We start from the raw sequence: 22,052 nt of genomic DNA on the forward strand, positions 1-22,052 counted from the left end.
AGCCTGACCAGCCTGCAGTGGCTGCAGGAATTCTCCATTCTCAACGCCAAGGCTCCCTCTCTCCCCCCTGGGGGTACGGACCCCCATGGCTACCACCAGGTGCCAGGCTCAACGGCGCCGGGGTCCCCGATGGCGGCTGACCCCGCCTGCCTGGGGCAGCCGCACACGCCAGGCAAGCCCACGTCGTCGTGCACGTCGCGGAGCGCGCCCCCGGGGCTGCAGGCCCCGCCCCCCGACGACGTGGATTATGCCACCAACCCGCACGTGAAGCCTCCCTACTCCTATGCCACGCTCATCTGTATGGCCATGCAGGCCAGCAAGGCCACCAAGATAACCCTGTCGGCCATCTACAAGTGGATCACGGACAACTTCTGCTATTTCCGCCACGCTGATCCCACCTGGCAGGTAGGGGAGGCGCGGGCAGCATCTGCCCGCTCCCCAATCCCTCCTCCCCACACCTCACTGGACTCATCCCAGATCTGCAAGGCCAAGTAGGCACGGTGCAGCCAGGGCCTCCATGGGAGGGCGGCCTCTGAGGTCCTCGAAGGAGCCCAGTTCTTGGAACTCACCGCCTTTGACTTCCAGAGAGGGAACAGGGACAATATCCTGACGGCAGATGGCTTTAGCATGAAGACCATTGAGGTTAAAGGGGGAGGAATTTTTTCATCCTGCAGGCTCAGCCCCAAAACCAGGGCAGAGTCTCCTGGGGAGGGTGATGGGCTGAGGGCACATTCTTGTCCCAAGTCCTAGAATTCCTAGACACTGTACTGCCCAAGGATGGTTTGTCAGAGCTAGACTCAGAAATGGAAAGGAGGTGGCCTCCTAGTCAGGCTCTGCATCCTGCCTTTTTGCAGTTGGTTTGGGGAGGATACTAGTGGGAAGGGTTGGGGGTGTAAAGATCAGCTGCCTCAGCAGAGGGGGTCTGGGCCTTCATAAAGCTGCTGCCCAGCCCCCACTTTAACCCCGCCCCAGTTTCCTGCCTCTACTCCCCCTCTTCTCGCCAGCCTCCCTGGGGAGACAATTACCTGAGCCAGGTGGTTTCCACAGGGGCTCTGCCAGCTGCAGTGCAGCCAAGAGGCCCAGGCCACCATGTAAACATCCCAATCTTGGGGGGCACTATCCACCCATCTGCCTGCTGTAATGGGTCTAGACCCCCATACTCCAGCATGGGTAGGACAAAACTAGGCAGCCAAGAATGGACAAGGCAGGAGAACCATGGGTTTGAGGCTGAGTAGACATCGCTCCGAGAGTCTTCAACCGTCAGGATCCAGGGCTAGTTGGAGACAGAAACCTAAGGATGCCCACCCTTCCCTGGGGCACCCAAAAGGGCCAGGCCACAGAAACACAGTCCCCAGCCACTCATGCCCTCACAGAAGATCTACCCTAGGCCTGTGCAGCTCAAGCCCCCAGCTCAAACCCTATGCTTCTGGCTGGATAATAATCAACTGAGCTTGGATGGGAAGAGACGGCTGTGGGGGGTGAAGGACCAGGCCAGCAGCCTACTCAACAAACAAGGAAAGTCACCAGATCCACCCCCTCCAACACACACACACACACATACCATCCTTGTACACCCAGCCCCCTCCCTTGATCCACTCACTCACTTCACTGGGAGGACTGGCCAGGCCAGGCAGGGGGATATGGCACTCCAGGCCCTGGGAGAGCCAGGGGCTTTGGCCAGGGGCCGCAAAGCACCAGGGTAAGGGAGGGAGGGCAGGCGACGGGGGTGGCACTGAGAGCCACCCTGCGGCTCAGAGCTCGGATGACTGAGCAGGCAGATATCCCAGCAACAGAGAACAAAAGCCCCCGACAGCACTCCAGGCTCCCAGTGCCCTGTGGCTGGTGTCCCAGAGCTGCAACCGCCTGGTCAGAGCAGTAGGTCTGTCCTCCCTTCCCCCATCACAGAGAAGATGGGGGGAGTGTGCAGGAGCACTGGGCGCCACTCCATCACCACTGTCCCCATTGACTCAGTGGTTCCTTCCCTTGTTCTCTCCCTGTGCCTAGAATTCCATCCGCCACAACCTGTCGCTGAACAAGTGCTTCATCAAAGTGCCTCGGGAGAAGGATGAGCCAGGCAAGGGGGGCTTCTGGCGCATCGACCCCCAGTACGCTGAGCGCTTGCTGAGCGGGGCCTTCAAGAAGCGGCGGCTGCCCTCAGTCCACATCCACCCGGCTTTTGCCCGCCAAGCTGCGCAGGAGCCCAGCACCGCCCCCTGGGCTGGCCCGCTGACCGTGAACACCGAGGCCCAGCAGCTGCTGCGGGAGTTTGAGGAGGCCACAGGGGAGGTGGGCTGGGGAGCGGGCGAGGGCAGGCTTGGGCATAAACGCAAGCAGCCGCTGCCCAAGCGGGTGGCCAAAGTCCTGCGGCCCCCAAGCACCCTGCTGCTGACCCAGGAAGAGCAGGGAGAGCTGGAACCTCTTAAAGGCAACTTTGACTGGGAGGCCATCTTCGAGGCTGGCACTCTGGGCGGGGAGCTGAGCACCCTGGAGGCCCTGGAGCTAAGCCCACCACTGAGCCCCACCTTGCATGGGGATGTAGACCTCACCGTCCATGGCCACCACATTGACTGCCCTACTACCTGGGGTCCTCCAGCGGAGCAGGCTACCGACAGCCTGGACTTCGATGAGACCTTCCTGGCCACATCCTTTCTGCAGCACCCCTGGGACGAGAGTGGCAGTGGCTGCCTGCCCCCAGAGCCCCTATTCGAGGCAGGGGATGCCACCCTGTCCGCTGACCTGCAGGACTGGGCCAGCGTGGGTGCCTTCTTGTAAGAGGCGAGGCCCCACCCCACCTCCGGACAGTGCCCAGGTCAGGGCCCAGAACTGCCCCCAAACACGGCCCGTGAACACCCCACCGCCCAGGCAGGGGCTGGGCCACTTTTCCCTAGGCTGGCTGCACGAGGCCATCTGCCACCAGCCCAGGATGTCCTCAGATTCAAGCCCAGGAGGCTGAGAACTGGGGGCCCAGGACCAGAATTGCCGCCTCCACTCAGCCCCCCTCTACACAGTGTTTCATTGATCCGCGACTCCCCACCCCAGGAACTGGGCCTGGAGGGGCCTGGCAAGGCTGGGGAGGAACAGAATAGGGCCCTCCCCAGAGCTCTTCCACTTCACCCCTCTCCCGACTCCCTCCCGCTTCCCCAGGTCTCTATCCAGAGAAAGTTCCCAGGTACAACAAATGCTAATTAGGTGACAGCAAATTAACCCCCTGGGGACCTCTCTCCACAGAGCCTCCCTGGAGCCAGGGCAGCGGGGGCTGGGGTGGAGTGTGGCAGGGGATGGACTGGGGGAGGGGGCCGAGAGGAGGCAGAAATGAGGTGGGGGCACAAGGTAGGGCAAGGAGATGCTCTCTAAGGCCTCTGGGTCTTCACTTGACCCCATCCTTAGGGGTAGGACGAAGGATGTCAATCCCTAATCTTTGGGCCTGACTTGAGGCTAAGAGCAGCAGGAAGTTGAGGTTTGGGGAGTTAGGGCCCGGCAGCAAAGCTGCCGGGAGGACAGGCAGACTAATGTAGTGAGTAGCTGTAGCTAAGACTTAACTGGGAGGGACTGAGCTTGCTGGGACCACTGGGACCAGGAAGGGGGCAGCCCCATGCCCCTGCCCTCACTCGGGGTTGTGGTCTTGCTCCACCCTGATCCCCAGGGCTACATCCAGCATCCGCCCTCCGCATGGGGCAATTTAACCTTTTTCATGGAAAGTTATTTACAATAAAAATTTTTTAAACTAAATTTTAAAAAAATCTGAACAAGGATGTCTACACAGCTTTCTTTGGGAAAGACGCGGGCCAGGTGGTTTGTGGGGAGGGGCTGCCCGAGGAGGAGTGACTGGAAGAAAGATGGGGATCAGCGAGAGCCTGCAGAGGGACCCCCCATCCAACTCCCCACGACCTCAGTGTCCCTTGGGAGGAAAGGACCAAGAAGCGGCTCTCAGGAGTCCCCTGCAGCCTGGGCCTCAGCGCCTCCATCTGTGCAATGGGGAGAACTGTGCCCAGAGCCCCAGGGGAGCAGGAGACAAAGGGAGGAGGTTTGCCTCCCCACTGGGCCCCAGGGACTCACGCTATCCCCCACCACAAGGGCTTGCCTGGGCTCGCCCGCCTGCCTGTCAAGAGTCAGCAGCCATGGCCTGGGCGTGCGTCCAGCACCTCCCTTGCTAGGTCCTCTCCTGGAAGGATGGGGTGTGAGGTCTGAGGGCCCCAGTTTCCCACTCTGGGTCACCTGACCTGACCCAGTGCCAGTTTGGGGAGGAAGAAGGCCACTAGGGAATGGGCATAGGGTGCTCTGACCCTCTGCCCTCAGTCACACCATCAGGTCCACTCTATGAGGGACCAGGTTACTAGAGTCCTGATGGGGAAACTGAGGCATGGTACCTGTCTCTAGGTGACAGCCGGCACCATTCGATCCCCTCACCCTAGTTTTGTCTGTTACCCACCTCCCTACCCAATCCCCACCCAACCCCACATACATGCCTCTCTGGTGTGCAGCCATCCCCGGTCCCATACACACACACACACACACACACACACACAGAGCAAAAAATGGGCACTGTCCTGAGCAATCCTGCCCAGCCTCCATGGACTGCTTTCTCCCAGGTCCCTTTCTTGCTCTGTCCTGAGTTGGGCTGTAGGCCAGCCTGGCACTCCTCAGTCTAACTTGCTGCTTTCACTTGCTAATTATTCCAAATATTTCAGAAGGTCACACACACTGCAGGACATGCAGGGTTGGGGCCTTACTGAGCCCAGAAGTCAGTCCCTGTCTCCTTTACACAGAGAGGGCTGCCCCAGCAGGGCCTACACTCCAACAGCTCCTTCTCTCTCCCCACCACCCAACACACCCCTACCTTTCCGGGGACCACGGCATTAAGAGAACAAGAAGAAGGGGAGTCCAGCCTCTTCACTAACACCCAGGATCAGCCTCCAGCCCTGGCCAAGGTGGGTACACCGTGGATTGATAGCGGGCGAGTCACTGCCTGCCCTAGCCCATGCTGGGAGGAAGGGGGGCAATGTCAGGGTCACCAGAACCTGGTTGTGCACAGGGCCATAGAGGCAGTGTGAGGCGTGCCCCTGGCTGCACTTGCCCAAGCTGCATGTGGACCAACCAGAGTAAAATCTCTGGAATGGGGCCCCAGCTTCTGCATTTTTAAAGTCCCCAGACACTTCCAATGTGCAGCCAAACCTGCGAGGGGGCTCTGGAGGGGGCTTGCAGGCAGCATCAGTGGTAGGGAAAGCCCCATCTTTACACGCCTCTTCATTCCCACCTGCCCCTTAGCAGGGTGGCTTTAAAAAAAAAACGTTCATTTACCTCCTATTTATTTATAGATTCAGTGTAATCTCTACCAAATTATATTTTGTACCATTCAACAGCAAGTTGCAAACATGACACCCTCTTATCACTAAATACTTCAGTGTGCATTTCCATAAAACAGGGACATGTCAGGCTGGGGTTGTGGCTCAGCGGTAGAGTGCTCGCCTAGCACGTGTGAAGCACTGAGTTCGATCCTCAGCACCACATAAAAATAAATAAAAGTAAAGGTATTGTGTCCATCTACAACTAAAAAAAAAAAACAGGGACATGTCTACATAGCCATCAAAATCAGAATTGATGATCTCATCCAAGGCACAGAATCCATCCAAATTCTGCAGGCTGTCCCCCAAAAGCTCCTCTCTGCACCAGCATTGTGATCTAAATCACATGATACCTTTGCTGTTCTACCTCATTTAAGCTGTGTGGCTTTAAGCTTATGACTCAAGTTCTCTGAGCCGGTTTCATTCCAGGATGCAAACCCCTTTTGCAGTGACCAGTGCCTGAGGCATTCATTCTTTTTCCTAAGGGAATGAGCCACTCTTCTGTCCCCAGTGTCCTGCCTTTTCCCTCTAACCCCTCTCCTATCTGCCCCCCAGCCCAGCCAGAAAAACTGGTTCCAGAAAGGGAGAAGAAAGGACAGCAACTGAACTTTGGAGGCTTCCTCCTCCCTTCCCAGGACACTTCCAGTTCCATAGGACAGGCCACCCAGGGGGTATGGAAGTCCCCTGGGGATCCCCCTGGTCCCATACTTTATCCTGCTTTCCTGGAACAAACTGGCCAGGCCCCCTGCAGAGCTGAGCTAGACCTGGAGAAGGAATTGTTCCCACCCCCAACCCCTGGCACAGACAACCCATACCTGGGGCCCAGACCACTAAGGACAACAAGGGGGAGCTGGAGGGCAGGCAGAAAAGGAGGGGGTGCTAGGAGTCACTGCTGCTCCATCCTGGGCTCAGGCCCAAAGGTAAACAGGTGTATTTGGACTCCAGCAGGGGCAGCGGGCTGGCCCCAGGGGCAGGTCTGGGCCTGTCAGGGTGGGGAGTAGGGTGTTGTTAACAATGGGGTGGGCCAGCGGCCCAGGTCCTGCTGACACATTCTTGTATGTGGAGGAGGAAGCAAACACAGGTGACAAGGGAAGGGAGGACCTAGGCAGAGGAGGGGGCTTTATGAGGCCACCCATGCAGGGCCCAGGGCCAGGCTGACCAGTGTGAGCTGCAGGGTAGGGGCGAAGCGCACGGGAGCCCACAGGTTGCCTTCCTCCCCGTTGTGTCCACGCCTCTCTGTAGCGTCCAAGTGGTGTGGGTCACAGCCACCTCAAAGGGTGGACATGTTGGGGCCTGAACTTTCCCTGTATGGGACCAGCTGGAAGGACACTGTCCCCCAGAAGCCAGGCAAGGAAAGGTGGGGATGTACAGTAAGCAAAGGGGGATGCCAGGCCCCAGGTCTCTCTGCTGGCCCCTTCAGCTCCCCTGCAGCCCTCAACTGCTGGCCCCGGGCTCCACCCCCCACCATAATACCCTCTTTTGAGGGTAGGACTAGAGGCCCAGCCCTCTTCCCCCTAGAAGGAAGCAGCTTAGCTGAGCCCTCAGGAAGCAAGAATACCAGGAACTGGACAGGGTTGTGGCCTGCACACCCCCATCAGCTCACCTCCTCCACCACGGCCCACCCCCACCTGGCCTTTTGAAGCTGAGCCTTGGTGGCCCTCTGCTGTTTGCCCAGGGGATTAAGCTGAAGCTGGGAAGTGGCCAACTGTTCTCAGTCAGTGGCCCTATCCCCACAGGCCGTCCCGCCCCCCTCCTCCCTCACTCAGGCAACTTGCCCCAAGTGAACTGTGCCTGAGTTGGGCAGTGGTGAGCAGGGAGGGTAGAGCAGACGCAGCCCCTATAGGTCCACAGACCCCTGTGGGCAGACAACCTGGCTGTCTTGCTCCTTCCTACAAGTGGAGCCTCCAACAGCGGCCAATGTGTTGAGTGTTTAATGAACAAATGAATGAACGTGCTGACTGGCAGGTCAATCTCTCTCTCTCTCTCTCTCTCTCTCTCTCTCTCTCTCTGTCTCTCTCTGTCTCTCTCTCTCTCTCTCTCTCTCACACACACACACACACACACACACACACACGGAAGTGGAAGTGGCCTGGGCAAAATGCTCGACCTAGTCAACATCAAGGGGTTCTCAGGACACTGGGCTGGGGACATTCCTGAAGCCCCTGGAGTCTGTGGTTCTTCCCATGGGTGGGCAGAGGCTGGGGAGAGGGCATTCCAGCCCAGGGAGAACTCCGAGGCAAGCCCCATGCTGCTTTGTGGAAGCAAGGACTGGCCACTGCTTGGCCCTGTGTGTTTGGGTGTCTCACCTGTGGAAAAGGCAGTTGGTGCCCTGAATGCCACCTGAGGCTGCCTGGGATTTTGCAGGAAAGGAGCCAGAGATGGGATACTGGGCAAGAAGGAACCCAGAGAGGGAGGCGGGAGGCAGAGAGGCAAGGAGACCTTCATTCTCATCTGCTCCTCTGGCCTCAATCCCCCTGGGCTAGTCCCAGGTGTCCCAGGAATGAGAAACACAGAGAGCCAAGAAGCAGGGCTGGTGTGGAGAAACTGGCACTCGAGTCCCCTCCTCTTCTTTTATTATTCCATCCAAACCCACAGAGTCAGCAAATGGGCCTTTTACCTATTTGTACGCTGACCACAAGGTCTCCAGAGTGGAGCCGTGCCCAGCTCAGCTATCCTTACCAGGCCCCACTCCACTGTGCACCAGGACAGGACAGGGCCCTGAGATTGCTGAGCCCGATACTTCAGACCCCTGGCAGCCCAGGTTCATGTGGCCAGTGTCCAACACCAAGGGCGGGGGGTGGACTCAGGGGGAGCCCGAGAGCGCCAAGGCCTGGTATTTAGTTAAAGATTAACCCTGGCTTCCTGGAGACTTCCCTGTCTTCTGGGCAGGATGGGGAGGGGTGGGTGAGTGGACTTCACCCCCCCACACACAAACTCCCTGGGCCCCTCCAGCTCCCTAGTTCATGTGCAGGTTTTATTGGAGTAAGTGGAGCATTAAGAATGTCCCAGATGGGGGCTGGGGGTGTGGTTCAAGCGGTAGCGCGCTCGCCTGGCATGCGTGCATCCCGGGTTCGATCCTCAGCACCACATACCAACAAAGATGTTGTGTCCGCCGAAAAAATTAAACAATAAAAATAAATAAAAATTAAAAAAAAAAAAAAAAAAAAGAATGTCCCAGATGGAAAAAATTCAAGCAGGGGAGAGAATAAGCCAAAGACTACTCTCCAATTGGGCCCAGAGAGACAGGGGCCATGAAGAGGAACTGATGTCCATCCCTGACCTCCTGACCAAGCTGAAGACTCTACACCCTCAGACCCAGGGAGCTCCCGTCTGCAGGAAGAGCTTAGGAAATAACCAGGTATGTGGGGTGTGTTGGGGTGGGTGAGGGACGGGAGGCCCCTGGGATACCCTAGGGTGGATGGGGTGGATGGGGAACAGGTCAAGCACCGTGAGCTGTTCTCCATAGGTCGCCCTTAACTCAGGGTGTGGAGTGGCCCTGGGGCCCATCGGTGCATCACAGCCTGGTTGATGCCCATAGAAGAAAACTCCCTCCACTTGCCTTGAACATTGATTCTCCATCCTGTTCCTCCAAGACCCCTCCAAGCAGGTGACCTGTGGTGGCCTCCAGCAGAACTTGGGAAAGGCACTGCTCCCTAAGAGAAGAGATGAGGCACAGACCCGAGTGACAAGCAAGATGCAGCTACAGGGCTGGGGCTGGGGCTCAGGGGTGGAGCGCTTGCCTAGCACGTGTAAGGCACTGGGTTGATCCTCAGCAAAACATCAAAAAATAAATAAATAAAATAAGGTACTGTGTCCCTCTACAACTAAAAAAGAAATTAAGCTGCAGCTACAAAATGAAAATCTGGGAAAACTGAGGACAGCTAGGTACATTGACAAGCAGAGCCCACCTGGTCGGGGCATTTGCTGGCTTCAGCACGTCCTATGGAGGTCACCCTAGTGTGTCTAGAGGAGACATCATCAGCAGGTGGCTACCAGAAACCCAAGAGAGAGAGAGATCCAGGGCTAAGACAAGTCACAGGGAACATGTGATGAAGGATGCGGCTAAAGGCCCAGGTGCATGGAGTCTCACAGAAATGAGAACAGAGCTGGGAGCAGAGACAAGGGATGGGGCTTCAGGAAGGGCCACTGTTAGGGGACAATAAGGCAGGGACCAGGGTTGAGAGCCCCAAGAGGGGAAAAGAGGAGATCCCAGCCATCCAGATGCTGAGCATGCAGGGGGAGTTCTGCCTCCCCCGCACCCCTGTTTCCATGGGCCCCACCCGCACCTTGCAGCAAGAGAGAGTCCACAGGGCCCAGCACTGCCCATGGAGCGGCCGGGGTGGGGGGCAGGAAGGCAGCATCTGCCCAGGAGGTCCCTGTGGCCTCCTACAGAGCAATTTTCTTACAGGGGAAGTGGGGATATAGCCAAAGTCTGAGAGCAGGCCCCAAACTCAGCACTCCAAAAAGGGAGAAAGGAAGGAGGGGCAAGGACAGTGGTTCCAATGAGGACAGGCCTAAGGGAAGCTTTCAAGATTGGAGACCAGAGTGTGTTTGATTAGAGGAGAGAAGGGCATTTCCCCGCAGCCCAGGAGAGAGTGGATCCAGGATGTGGGGGGAGGAGAACACTAAGGGCTAGAAGAGGAAGAGGGTCTCAAATGGGCAGGAAGGGAGGAGAGGGAAGAGGCTGGGTGTGGGCTGCTGGGGTGGACAGGCTCACATGCAGGAGTCCAGCGCTGGCTAGTGGCAGCCAGCAGGGTGTGAGGAGGGGGCAGAAGTAAGGGGAAGGACACTAAGGGAGTTGGGGAGGTACTGACCACCAGCAGGTCAAACTGTCGCTGGGAAGAAGTGCCTCTGAAGAAGGGTCTGAGGAGTTCCCAAGAGGACGGGAAGCTGGACTCAGGACCAGCGGGGTCCTTGGCTTACATGATGGAAAAGAATTTCAGGTACACACAGGTTCATTTAGAAAAGTGGATACAGGGCTGGGGCTGCGGCTCAGCAGGATGCGCTCACCTAGCACGTGCAAAGCCCTGGGTCTGATCCTCAGCACCACATAAAAATAAAGTAAAATAAAGGTAATATGTCCATCTACAACATATATATGAAAAGTACACACAAATTCAAGGGAAAACGCTGCGGCCATCTCAAGAGAGAGATTCCTTTGGGGTTAAACAAGAAATACACATTCAAGGGAGAATGGGGGAGAGAGAGAAAGAGAGAGAGACATTTCTGGGGTTCCTGGCTCTTCTTTTAAAGGAAACTTGGTGACGGATGGGTATGGAAAGCTGTGTAGGATCTCAAGATGATCTGGTCACTCTCTGGATCCTGAGGCTGACATGATCTGCATTATCCAATCCACACAGTGCTGTAACGTCCCCTAAATTATAGTTTCCTCAAGATATTATATCTCTCTTTGCTTAATCTTACTAATGGGGGATTAAGCAACACTGAACAGGTAGATTTTCGGATTTTTCAGGAAGCTGGGAGTAGCAGACTTGGAAGACCTAGAAGGGAATGACAAGTCTGAAAAGTATGCAGAATTTCTGAGTTAAAATCCTAATTTCTTGTCCTTCCTCTCTGTCTCCTTTCTACACCTCCCTCCCTCCCCCCCCCTCTCTTTTTCTTTCTTGTACTGGGGAATGAACCCAGAGGCACTCAACCACTGAGCCACACCCCAGCCCTATTTGGTATTTTATTTAGAGACAGGGTCTCACTGAGTTGCTTAGCACCTCACCGTTGCTGAGGCTGGCTTTGAACTTGAAATCCTCCTGCCTCAGCCTCCCAAGCTCCTGGTATTACAGGTGTGTGCTACCACACCTGGCTCTTTCTTATTTCTTTTATCCTACCTCAAGACCAGCTCCAGGCAATTCCTGTCTCCAGTTAGAGGGACTCAGATGGGAGCAGGAGGGGGATTTCCAGTGGCGAGGGAGGAAGCCCAGAATGCCTGGTGCTGGACACACAGGCCAGCTGCTCCTCTGGTGACCTGATTCCTAATACCTTTGGGCTGAGTTGGAGCAGGGGTTGGGGGAGGCCACAGAGATGAGCAAGACCTCTGGGCTGGGGAGTATGTGGCCTTACTGCAGTGACTGGAGAGGCCTCTTCAAGCTGGGTCTTCACTCTTTCCCTGATGTGCTGAAAGTCCATGGCGGTGCCCATCAGTATGGGTCTTTTGTTGTTCATTGATGGGCCTCTTATGGACCTTTTTAAGCTGAGAAAGTGTCTCAAGTGATTTCTTTCATAATTTCTTTCCCTTCATTTGGTCTGAAATTACTATTTTCAGATGTTTAACCTTAAATAAATGGATTATCCTTTCTCTCTTGTTTTCTATCACTTTACCTTGTTTGACTCTCTGGGTGATTGCCTCTGCTTATCATCCAGTGTTCCAGTGGAACATGTGATGAAGGCATTCCAGTTCCAATAGAAAAACTTTGTTTTTCTACTACCATATTTAAATTCCCAAGACCTCTTTTAGTTCTGATATCCCCCCCTTTTAAAAAAAAAATATTTATTTATTTATTTATTTTAGTTTTCGGTGGACACAACATCTTTGTTCGTATGTGGTGCTGAGGATCGAACCCGGGCCGCATGCATGCCAGGTGAGTGTACTACCGCTTGAGCCACATCCCCAGGCCCCCCCCCTTTTTTTTGATACCAGGGATTGAATTCAGGGGCACCCGACCACTGAGCCACACCCCCAGCCCTATTTTGTATTTTATTTAGAGACAGGGTCTCACTGAGTTACTTAGTGCTTCACCATTGCTAAGGCTGGCTTTGATCTCTATCTCAGCCTCCTGAGCCACTGTGCGATGTGCCATCACAACTGGCTGATTTTTTTTTCCTTTTTATATATCATCTTGGTTTTGCTTCATGGTTGCAATATCTTTTACCTTTCTTTTTTAAAAATATTTTTAGCTGTAGATGGACACAATACCTTTATTTTACTTATTTTTATGTTTGAAGCACTTGCCCAGCACAGTGGCGCACACCTGTAATCCCAGCTACTTGGGAGGCTGAAACAGGAGGATCACAAGTTCGAATCAGTCTCAACAATTCAGCTTAGATTCTGTCTCAAAAAAACAGAAAGGGCTGGGGATGTGGCTCAGTGGTGGAGTGCCTGTCTACTGAGGAGTCTCTGCATTCAGAGCACCCATTTACTTCCCGGCATCACCAAAAGAAAAAAAAAAAAAGCGCTAATTGCAAGCTCAGCAAATGGAGTAGTTGGTCAAACTATTGGACTTCACTGTGAGATGACCTGGAGCCCTAACAATCAGTACCAGCAGACTATTCCCCTGAGGTCATTTTGTTAGTTCAGAGAAAAGTCTAGTTTATTCCTGAGGGCTTCAGGCTGATGTAGTGGGTGCTGGTCCAGGAAAGGGGTCTAAGGTCTCTTTGTTCAGGTGGACTTTAACTTAATAGCCTTGTTTTCAGACCAGTGACTAATCCCTACCACCCCAAGTACCTGATGTGCCTTGGTCCAGAGCCTGGTTCCATTGCTCCAGAAAAGGAGCCTCTAATCTCAGTGACGTGGAGGATGAGGAGGGCTACAGTCTCCCTGTGCAGCAGGTAGGAAGATGGGGCAGGGGTGCTCCAGATCTGCTGTCAGTATACACATTTCAGCTCTGTGCTCTGACCTTTTGCAGAATCTGGAGAAAATCATGTGACTTCTTTTTTGGAATTCTATGCTGCAGGTCCACCGCAGTTCTGTTCTGTGACATTGATTCTCATTGTCATTCTCCTCTGTTCTCAGCCTAACCCTGTTGAAACCCTTCACCAGTTTTTGTTTCCTCTCCCCTGTCCCTTTCTGTTTTCCTCTTAGGGATTATTTTTTTTTTCTTGTTGAGGTAAAATTCACATACAATTAGCCCTCAGATCCGAAGCCAGTTACTGTTCAGTCATTCTGTTTTGTTTTGTTTTCAGTACTGTGGATTGAACCCAGGGTGCTTTACCCCTGAGCTACATTCCCAGTCTTTTTTTATTATCATTATTATTTTATTTTGAGACAGGATCTCACTAAGTTGCTGAGGGTCTTACTTAACAGCTGAGGCTGGCCTTAAACTTGTGATCCTCCTGCCTCAGCCTCCCAAATTACTGGGATTACAGGCCTGCACCACTGTGCCTGCTTGTTCCATCAGTTTTGACAAATGCCTATCAGGACATGGAAAGTTCCCTTGTGTCCCTTTCCAGTCAATCCCCACCAAGACCCCTATTATGGTTTAGACATGAGGTACCCCCTGAAAAGCTCAAGTGGCAATGCAAAAATGTTCAGAGGTGAGGTGATTGGATTATTAGAGACGTGACATCATCAGTGGATTGATGCCTCTGGCAGATTGATAATTTGAATAGATTACTGTGTGCTAACTCTAGGCAGGTAAGGCATGGCTGCAGGAAGTAGGTCACTGGGGACATGCCCTTAGGGAATTATATTTTGTCCCCAGTTCCTCGCTTTTGCTCTCGGCTCTCTGACTGCCATGAGCTGACAGCTCTCCTCCCCGCAGGTCCTTCTGCCATGATGCCCTGCCTCGCCTCCGGCCCAGAGCAATGGAATCAGCCAACCATGGACGGAACCTCCGGAACCATGAGCCCAAAATAAACTTTTCTTCCTCTAAGTTGTTTTCGTCATATATTTTGGTCACAGCAAAAAAAAAAAAAAAAAAAAAAAAAAAATNCCAGGCATTCTGGGCTTCCTCCCTCGCCACTGGAAATCCCCCTCCTGCTCCCATCTGAGTCCCTCTAACTGGAGACAGGAATTGCCTGGAGCTGGTCTTGAGGTAGGATAAAAGAAATAAGAAAGAGCCAGGTGTGGTAGCACACACCTGTAATACCAGGAGCTTGGGAGGCTGAGGCAGGAGGATTTCAAGTTCAAAGGCAGCCTCAGCAACTTAGTGAGATCCTGTCTCAAAATAAAATAATAATGATAATAAAAAAAGACTAACACAATCCCATTCCCAAGCAACCACTAACTGGATATCTATTGCCATGGTCAGTTTTGCCTGTTCTAGAATTTCACACACATGGCCCCATTCAAGTTTGTCCTTTGTGTTTATCTCCTTTCAGCATGTCAGATTTGAAATTCAACTCTGCTGTTGCACGCATCCTCTTTATGGCTGAGGAGTATTCCGTCAGTGGTTATGCAGGTCATTCACTCATTGGCCTCTTGATGGAGATCTGGGTTGTTGCCAGTCAGGCTATGGTAAATAAGCTTATGTACATTCTTGTATGAGGCTTTTTTTTTTTTTTTAATTCCTTCACTTTTAATTTGGGTGGGGTTTAGGAAGAAAAAAGAAACATAGACAGGTGTGGTACAGCTGCCATATTCAAGGGCACCACCCCAGGTTCATTCTTAAAAGAGCACACATGGACATTCACTTCGAAACCCAGAGAAGAAAGCAGTTCCAGGCGGAAGGAGGGGAGTGGGTGAAGGCTTACAGCTTTGAAGTACAGTCCATGGTTGGCCAGCTTCATGGCTCTGGGCCCGAGGTGAGGCAGACCGTCCTGGCGGAAGGTCCTGGTGGAAGGGAGCTGCTCAGATCATGGCAGGCAGTGGCTGGCAGACCCAGGGAGCTGCTGGACACTCCATACGGTGGGAGTAAAGTCCAGTGTGACTCTTGACAAGTGCACCTTTACCAAGTCACTTCTCTGGTCAGGACACTGCAGTGGCTTCCCGATCGAAATCCTCCTCCTGTTTGCTGCTCATCTTGCCATCCAACCCTCCCCTCTGTGACTAGTCACATTAACATTACTTGGAATCACTATTTCTACTCTTCCAGCCCTTAACCCTGCCCTCTACCCTTTCACCCTGATAACGCTCTTCAGGACACAGTTGTGGGGTGACATGCTCTGAGTCCCCAATCCTGGCCCTTCCATCTGGGCTTCATATGGGTCTGGTCTCCCACAGCATCCTCAACACAATGCACTGTCCTCCCCACACCTGCCTGGGAGACCCCTAATGGAGCAGTGCAGGAGTGCCCTTGATTCCCGTGTTCAGCAGGGCCAGGACAGGTTCACCATACCCAATGGCCAGACCACTCCAGGGCCAATCTTGATAGAACTCGTGCCAACCCTTCCTGCTCTCCTGTGGGAAAAGGCAGTTGGTTATACACATTGGGGGTCTCACTCAAACTTGAACCAACCTCAACACTGGCAATGCCACATTAGGCGGGAACAGGGCTAGTGCTTCTGGATGCTCATTCTGCCTCCAGCTGGCCAGAGTTCTGGATAGCCTGTCTTCCCTACCACCCTGACCCCTGGCTCTTCTATCTGGTGGTTCAAGAACTCAGTCTGGGGCCAACCTCCACCACGCTCCCTTCCCCTTTTCACTCCAGCAGTCTGCAGAATGCCTCAAGGTCAAAGGACAAATGTTGGGGTTCTGTCCTCTGCCTGCCCAGCACTCATGCCCTTCCCCTACTGATGGCATAGACTGCTCTCCTGGGGCTCCTGGCTGCTGTCTGCAGCTCATGTTTGTGGGGAAGATCTTGGGCTGGGCCCTGAGTTCTGGAAAAGTATCAGCTGTTTGGCCTCTGGCAGGCAGCAGGCTCTGAGTCTTGTCTTGGGCAGCTAAAGGCCCAGACACCTGGAGGGGTGAGGGTGCCCTCTCTGTGGGAGGAAGGGAGCAGCTGGAGCAGTTGTCCATCATAGAAGCAGGGACCTTTAGTCTGCAGAAGGCCTTGGGAGCCTTCTGGTATGGCTTACATAACAGGTCTCTGAGGTACAGAGGGAGGACACAGCTGAGGACACCAGCATAGACAAGGCAGGCTAGATCCAAAAGACAGAGCTTGTAGCTGGGTAAACAGTGGGGAGCCAGGAGAAACACAGCTCAGGTCTGCAGTCCCTGCCCTCAGAGATCCCAGGCCCAGCCTCCTTGAAATGTGGCCTTATTGAAAGGTAATGTACACTGAGAGCGTTTGCCTGTCTCTGGCCTCTCTATGATCACTCATTCACTCAACAAATCTCAGGTATAAGGAGGATCCTTCTATAGGTGTGGAGGACATGCTTAGGCAGACAGAGGAAAACCAGCTAGGTCCCAAGAGTACACTGGGGACCACTCCCAACCCACAGAGTCATCTCTTGCCTCAGGTAGTTACCAAGCAAGGGAACGAACTCTCTGGGTTTCCAACCATAGTGACAAGACCTCAGCTTGGGAACTGGAAACTTGGCCCTCAGCGGCTGCAGACAGGACTTCCCTTGTCCCCCAGCCCTAGTCAGTAGTTCTAGAGAATCCCCCAACCCACCACCACCACTTCACACAGTGTCCCACTGCCTGAGTCCTGATGGTCTCACTACTGCCTCCCTGCGCCCACTCTAGTTATTGCCTGGGTCACTGGGGTGGCCTCCTCACTTCTGTCCAAGTCACAGGCCATTCTTGCTTCTCAGCCTGTCCCTCTAAGGCTCCTGGCCAAATGCAGCCCAGCCTTAACTGATACCTGGACCCCAAGGATTCACTCCCTCCATTCCTGTCAAACACCTCTCTTCTCTGGACTCTCTGGACACCCTTGCTCGCTTCCCTACTTCCCATAAATAGGGTCCTCTTCCTGAGGTCCCTCTTCGCATCCTTCAAAATCCAGGCCACACACCNGTCCGGCGGCCCCCGGGCCTCGGCCGGGGTGTAGGTCAGCACGGAACGGAGCGAGGCCGTCGAGAGCGCCCCCTCGCGGCACAGCGCAGTCTGAGTTCACGGACCAAGAGCGCCCCCCGGCGGCACAGCCGCACCGCAGCGCCCCCAGGGCTTGGAAAGCGGGCACTGGCGCGGGACGCGGGCGGGGCAGGGGCTGCTGGGCAGCGGGAAGGCGCTCACGTTTGTTATGGGGTCAGGCGCGGGCCGCGCTGGGAGGGCTGTGGTCTGAAAGGAGGGGTGAGGGAGCGGGGATAGAGAGGAAAGAGGGAGAGGTACATGGGATGGACTACAGGCACAGTGGTGTGTGGTGACTGTAGCCTGTGTGCATTAGGGTGGGGCGTGTGTGAGCAGAGGCGCGAGATGGGGAACTGAAGCTGAGAGACAGTAGTAAAGGGACAAGGAGGGCTCCTGGCCCTGGGGGAGCCAGTGGTGAGGAAGAAGCATCTGCCTCTTTGACCTGCCTTGTCACTTCTCTTCCACTTTGGGATCCAGAAGACCTTGGCCAGACCAAAGTCTTCAGGATTCCCCAGGACCCCTGGTTGTTGTGGCCTTCAGGTACACCATCTAGTCAGGTGGGACTGTGGCTAGCTATGGAATGTTCCAGGTGGTCCCAGAAGGGTCATCCTGTTGGTGGGTCACTCTGAAATTGTTGTGTGCAACATCACAACGGACAAAATGGAGTACCTGCTTTCTGGTAGCCTAAGTTCTGGACAGTTTATCCAGAACCTTTGGGACCCTCCCCCTTGTCCCAAATCATTCATAGAAAGCATCTTGAGCCATCTGGCCCCTCATCCCTTCCAGTGAGGCTGCTCTGGAGTGCTTTGTGCCTGATGGGTTGTTTAAAGAGCAGGAATCACATGGCACCCGCTGAGGGAACACATGAGTGGCATTTCCTACGTGTTTACAGGCCAGGAAGTGAGCCTGCAGGGTGTGTGTGCTGAGCCAGCAGCAGCCCATCCTGATGCTTCCATGTTCCTGGCAGCACGCTGAGCCTTGTGAGCTGTTCTGAAGTCCTGAAAACAACCTGTACATGGGGAGCATTGGGGGTGTGAATTATTGTCCTTACAGAAGGAGAGACGGAGGTGCAGAGGCATGTCTAGAAGGTGCCAGAAAGTTTCCTCCAGACAAAAGGAGGTAGGATTCCAAAGGTTCTGGATACATTGGCTGTTTGGACTCAGAATATGTTTCTAAGCCATAAAAGCTCACTTCAGAAGCCTGTTGAGTTCCTAATATACTCCAGTAGCTGGCAAGGGAGTGTAACAAGGCTGCTGGGCCCTGATTAACAGCTATGGAACACTGATTATGTGCAGGCCTTTTTTTTTTTTTTAAAACAAGTTAAGGCTCTTTTTCTTTTCTTTTTTTAAGAGAGAGGGAGAGAATTTTAATATTTATTAATTTTTTTAGTTTTGGCGGACACAACATCTTTGTTTGTATGTGGTGCTGAGGATCGAACCCGGGCTGCACGCATGCCAGGCGAGCGCGCTACCGCTTGAGCCACATCCCCAGCCCTATGTGCAGGCCTTTTATATACGCTATGTCACTTAATTCATCCCAAATCTCACGGGCTTTTTTTTTTCCAGTATAGACTCTTTAAAAAAAATTAAATTTGTTTTAATTAGTTATACATGACAGCAGAGTGCATTTATGCACTTTAATAGATCATACATAGATGGGTATAATTCTCATTTTTCTGAGTGTTCGTATTGTAGCATCACACTGGTCATGCAGTCCTACTGGGCTTTTTGTTGCATGTGGTATGTTACTCAGCTTGACTGAGGGCCAGAGCTAATAGGTGGCAGGGCTGGGATTGAACTGCCGTTTGACCTCATACCTGGTCTCTTTGCCACCCAGGGTGCTGGCTGCAGTTTTGACCATGGGGAACATACTCTTGTGTGAGTACATGTCCTCAGTTCAAAGTCAAAGCCAGCCAGAACCCCACCTCTGACAGTGCCCTCCTGAGACCACCCTGGATAAGGAGAGAAGTGTGTTTGCCAGCGGGTGTGGGGGGGGGTCTGGCCACAAGAGAAGCAAGAAGAGATAGAGATTCATCAGATCTCATGCCTGTGCGTTTCTACTGCTCAGGCATATGTGGCAGATTCTCTGGTCAGAGGCTCATGGTTTTCCCAAAAAGTGCACCCAGCCTCTTTCCTCACTTGCCCACTCCAGGACATGTACACCCATCCCTTTAGTCCTCCCCCACACCACACTCTCTGGATTAGCCTCAGGCACTTGTTGGTTCATTTATTCATCAGCGATTTATTGGGCACTTAAGCACCCCATGTTGGGTCACAGCAGGGAGCTGGGAGGCAGCCCTGAGAAGGCCTGTCCAGGGATTCTGGTCACCATGGAGTTTCCATCAGCCCTGCCTGGCTTTCCTTCTGCTTATGTCCATCAGCTGTGAAGAGAGCCTCCCCCACCCCCTTGCCTTTGATCTGTCCATCAGGGCTCCTGCTGCTTGGCCACTCCTCCACTCCAGCTTCGGCCTGTGAGGTCCAGGAATCTTCTTCCTGGCTTCAAGCCTCTCTCTCTGTGGCCATGTCACAGGCGCCACCAGGAGGATGCTGGTCCTCTCTCTCCAGGGTCACATTTCACCTTCATCCAAGAAAGAATATCCCCACCTAGTTCAGTGGTGGAGAAAATGCCCCTAGGTTCAATCCCCAGTACCAAAATAAAAGTAAACAAATAAATAGAATATCCCTACCAAATATTAAATGCATAATTCAGTTATAAAACTGTGTTACTTTATTTTCATTTATTTTTGTGGTTTGGGGCTTAAACTTAGGGACTGGAGGAAAAAAAGTCTTTTTACCTTATGCCTTCCTTAGAGTTTGAGTTTTATATTTTTGAATAACTGTCACATTTAATTTTAAAAATAGTTTTAAAAATCAAGTTACAGATGTCAGCCCGTAAAGAGATAAAAGCATACAAAGCATTTCCTTTGCTTTCTGTTCCTTATAAGAAAAAAAAAAAAGAAAGAAAGAAAGACTGTCCACCCCTGGGCTTTGGGTACTCTGGGCCTGTCTCTTATTTTCATATCTAGAGGATTTCAAGAGAAAAAAAAAACAAAAACAAATCCAAAACAACCCGCCAGGTCCAGCAGCTTGGGACGGAGGCTGAGGCCAGAGGATCACGAGTTCAAAGCTAGCCTCCTCAGCAACTCAGTGAGACCCTGTCTCTAAATAAAATATAAAAAAGGGCTGGGGAGGTGGCTCAATGGTTAAACACCCCTGGATTCAATCCCCAGTACCCCGCCCCCCCGCCAAAAAAAAAAAAGAAAGAAAGAAAATCCCTTCTGATCAATGTGGTCTCCAAATGAAGAAAATAGACTTAAAAAATATATGTATTACGGAAAAAAATGTTTTCTCAGAATTGTTTTAATAGTAAGGTAACTTAAACCAGGGGCATTAGTGCATACCTGTAATCCCTGTCACTCAGGAGTCTGAAGCAGGAGGATTTTGAGGCCAGTCTCAGCAACTTAGCAAGGTCCTATCTCAAAATAAAAAGGCTGGGATGTAGCTCAGTGGCAGAGCACCCCTGGGTTCAATTCTCAGTATATATATATATATATATATATATATATATATATATATATATATTTAAAAAACTAGAGAAAAAGGACTATCTATCTACTTGACATCATTTTAGCATTTTGTGGGTTTTTCCTAAAGTCTTCCTGGTGCAATGTATCTATCATATTTCAAGTGGTTGTGATCCTAGGTTGTGATCCTATTTGGAGGAAATGTACATTTGACTGCCAAGAAGGAGCATGAATCCTGGAAAGGAAGTTAGAGCTGAGGGTGTGGTTTGGTGATAGAGGCTTGCCTGGTACTTGTGAATTCTGAATCCCTGGTTCCACCACTGGTACCACAAAAACAAAAACACAAATCACGCTGTTGGGGGAGGAGGGCCTTCAGTCCCTCTCCATTCCCCTTTCTTCCTTCCCACCTTCCCTCTGGAAACAGAATCCCTGTGAGTGGATAGACAGGGGCTTGGCTCTGACTGGCATCTTTGTATTTTGTATAAGTTTGTGGATGTGAAAACCAAGGCTTCTAAAGCTATAACTGAAATATCACTTTTTCCTTTTCAGGTAGCCTGTTCCATGCTGAGCATAGTTGGAGATTTATAGCTTTTACTGAATCAATATTTACTTGCCAACACATGCCTGATATTGGAGTGAAAATGAACTTTTTTTCATTCTGTCTGTCTTTTAGAAGATATACTTGTCATGTCTGTCTTTTAGAAGATATACTTGTCATGTAAAATCAGATCGGCAGTTCACATGATAACAAAACAAAGCTACCCAGCCTGGGACATGGAGACAGCCTTTTTACCCTCTCTTGGCCAGCTGTGTTGACTTAGTGCAGCAGACCTCTGAGCCTGAGTTTCCGCATCTGCAGGAGACAACAGCTGTTCCTGACTTGTAGGTTTACCATGAGGATTAGACGAAATAATGCCAAGGATGGTGTTTGCAACAGAACTGAGCAAACAGAAGGCTCCCAATGCCCAGTAGTTAGCTGCCAAAGTACATTCAGACTTTCAAGAAAAAATTTTTGATTCAGAAAAGCATATGCATATGTAGTTTCTTTACAAAAATGTAATGATGTGTGTGGCATATGCATACGTAGTTTCTTTACAAAAATGCAATGATATGTGTTTGTGTACAAAATTTGAAACATCATTTCTTGACAAGCATGAAGAATTCTTTCCCTAAGACCTACAGGGCAAAATGTTATCAGTATTTGTCTTGAGCACCCACTACAAGATAGATTCTATTCTCTAACTCAGAGAGGTTAAGTCCTACACCAGCCCCTGTACGATGGTCCAGAAGCAGCCCACTAGCCCTCCTATTCTGTTCCCACCACCTGACTGTTTAACCTTTTCCCCCATTAGTGTCTCAGGACTGCACAAGGCCACCTCGGTAACCCTGACTCTTTATCTTCCCCATCTGCAACAGGGCTGCGCCATATGAGTACTTTCCTCATCACCACCTTCACTGCAACCCAAGAAGTCTGAAATTGTCCTCCTGTGTCAGTGGGAGAGCTGCCAATCCCTCTCCCTACTCTATGCCCCATTTCCTCTTCCTCTTTGATTATCTGGATTCC

At 52.2% G+C, this 22,052-nt stretch overlaps 1 protein-coding gene and 2 long non-coding RNA genes across 3 annotated transcripts; all 3 read left to right on the top strand.

Annotated features, from left to right (window-relative positions):
* Foxj1 (forkhead box J1) lies at nucleotides 1-3,746 on the top strand. Its single transcript, XM_015504276.2, has 2 exons — nucleotides 1-405; nucleotides 2,005-3,746. Exons 1-2 carry the CDS (start codon nucleotides 130-132, stop codon nucleotides 2,770-2,772), a joined length of 1,044 nt encoding a protein of 347 aa, XP_015359762.2. The 5' UTR covers nucleotides 1-129; the 3' UTR covers nucleotides 2,773-3,746.
* Nucleotides 3,747-4,061: 315 nt separating this feature from the next.
* Nucleotides 4,062-8,355, top strand: LOC125614991. The gene is made up of 2 exons (XR_007345558.1): nucleotides 4,062-4,928; nucleotides 8,295-8,355. It is a non-coding gene; the product is annotated as an uncharacterized LOC125614991 (long non-coding RNA).
* A 165-nt stretch (nucleotides 8,356-8,520) lies between these two features.
* LOC107157883 lies at nucleotides 8,521-13,896 on the top strand. Its single transcript, XR_001505558.2, has 4 exons — nucleotides 8,521-8,700; nucleotides 11,866-11,935; nucleotides 12,768-12,902; nucleotides 13,835-13,896. It is a non-coding gene; the product is annotated as an uncharacterized LOC107157883 (long non-coding RNA).
* Nucleotides 13,897-22,052: the final 8,156 nt, after the last annotated feature.

The sequence above is a fragment of the Marmota marmota genome, unplaced genomic scaffold (assembly GCF_001458135.2).
Source record: "Marmota marmota marmota unplaced genomic scaffold, marMar, whole genome shotgun sequence".
In the NCBI taxonomy this organism is placed as follows: Eukaryota; Metazoa; Chordata; class Mammalia; order Rodentia; family Sciuridae; genus Marmota; species Marmota marmota.

Excerpts from the sequence above, each read along its gene's own strand:
- Foxj1 (XM_015504276.2), top strand. The coding sequence starts at position 130 with ATGGCGGCTGACCCCGCCTGCCTGGGGCAGCCGCACACGCCAGGCAAG. Across the intron at positions 406-2,004 it reads ACGCTGATCCCACCTGGCAG|AATTCCATCCGCCACAACCT; the intron begins GTAGGGGAGGCG and ends CCCTGTGCCTAG.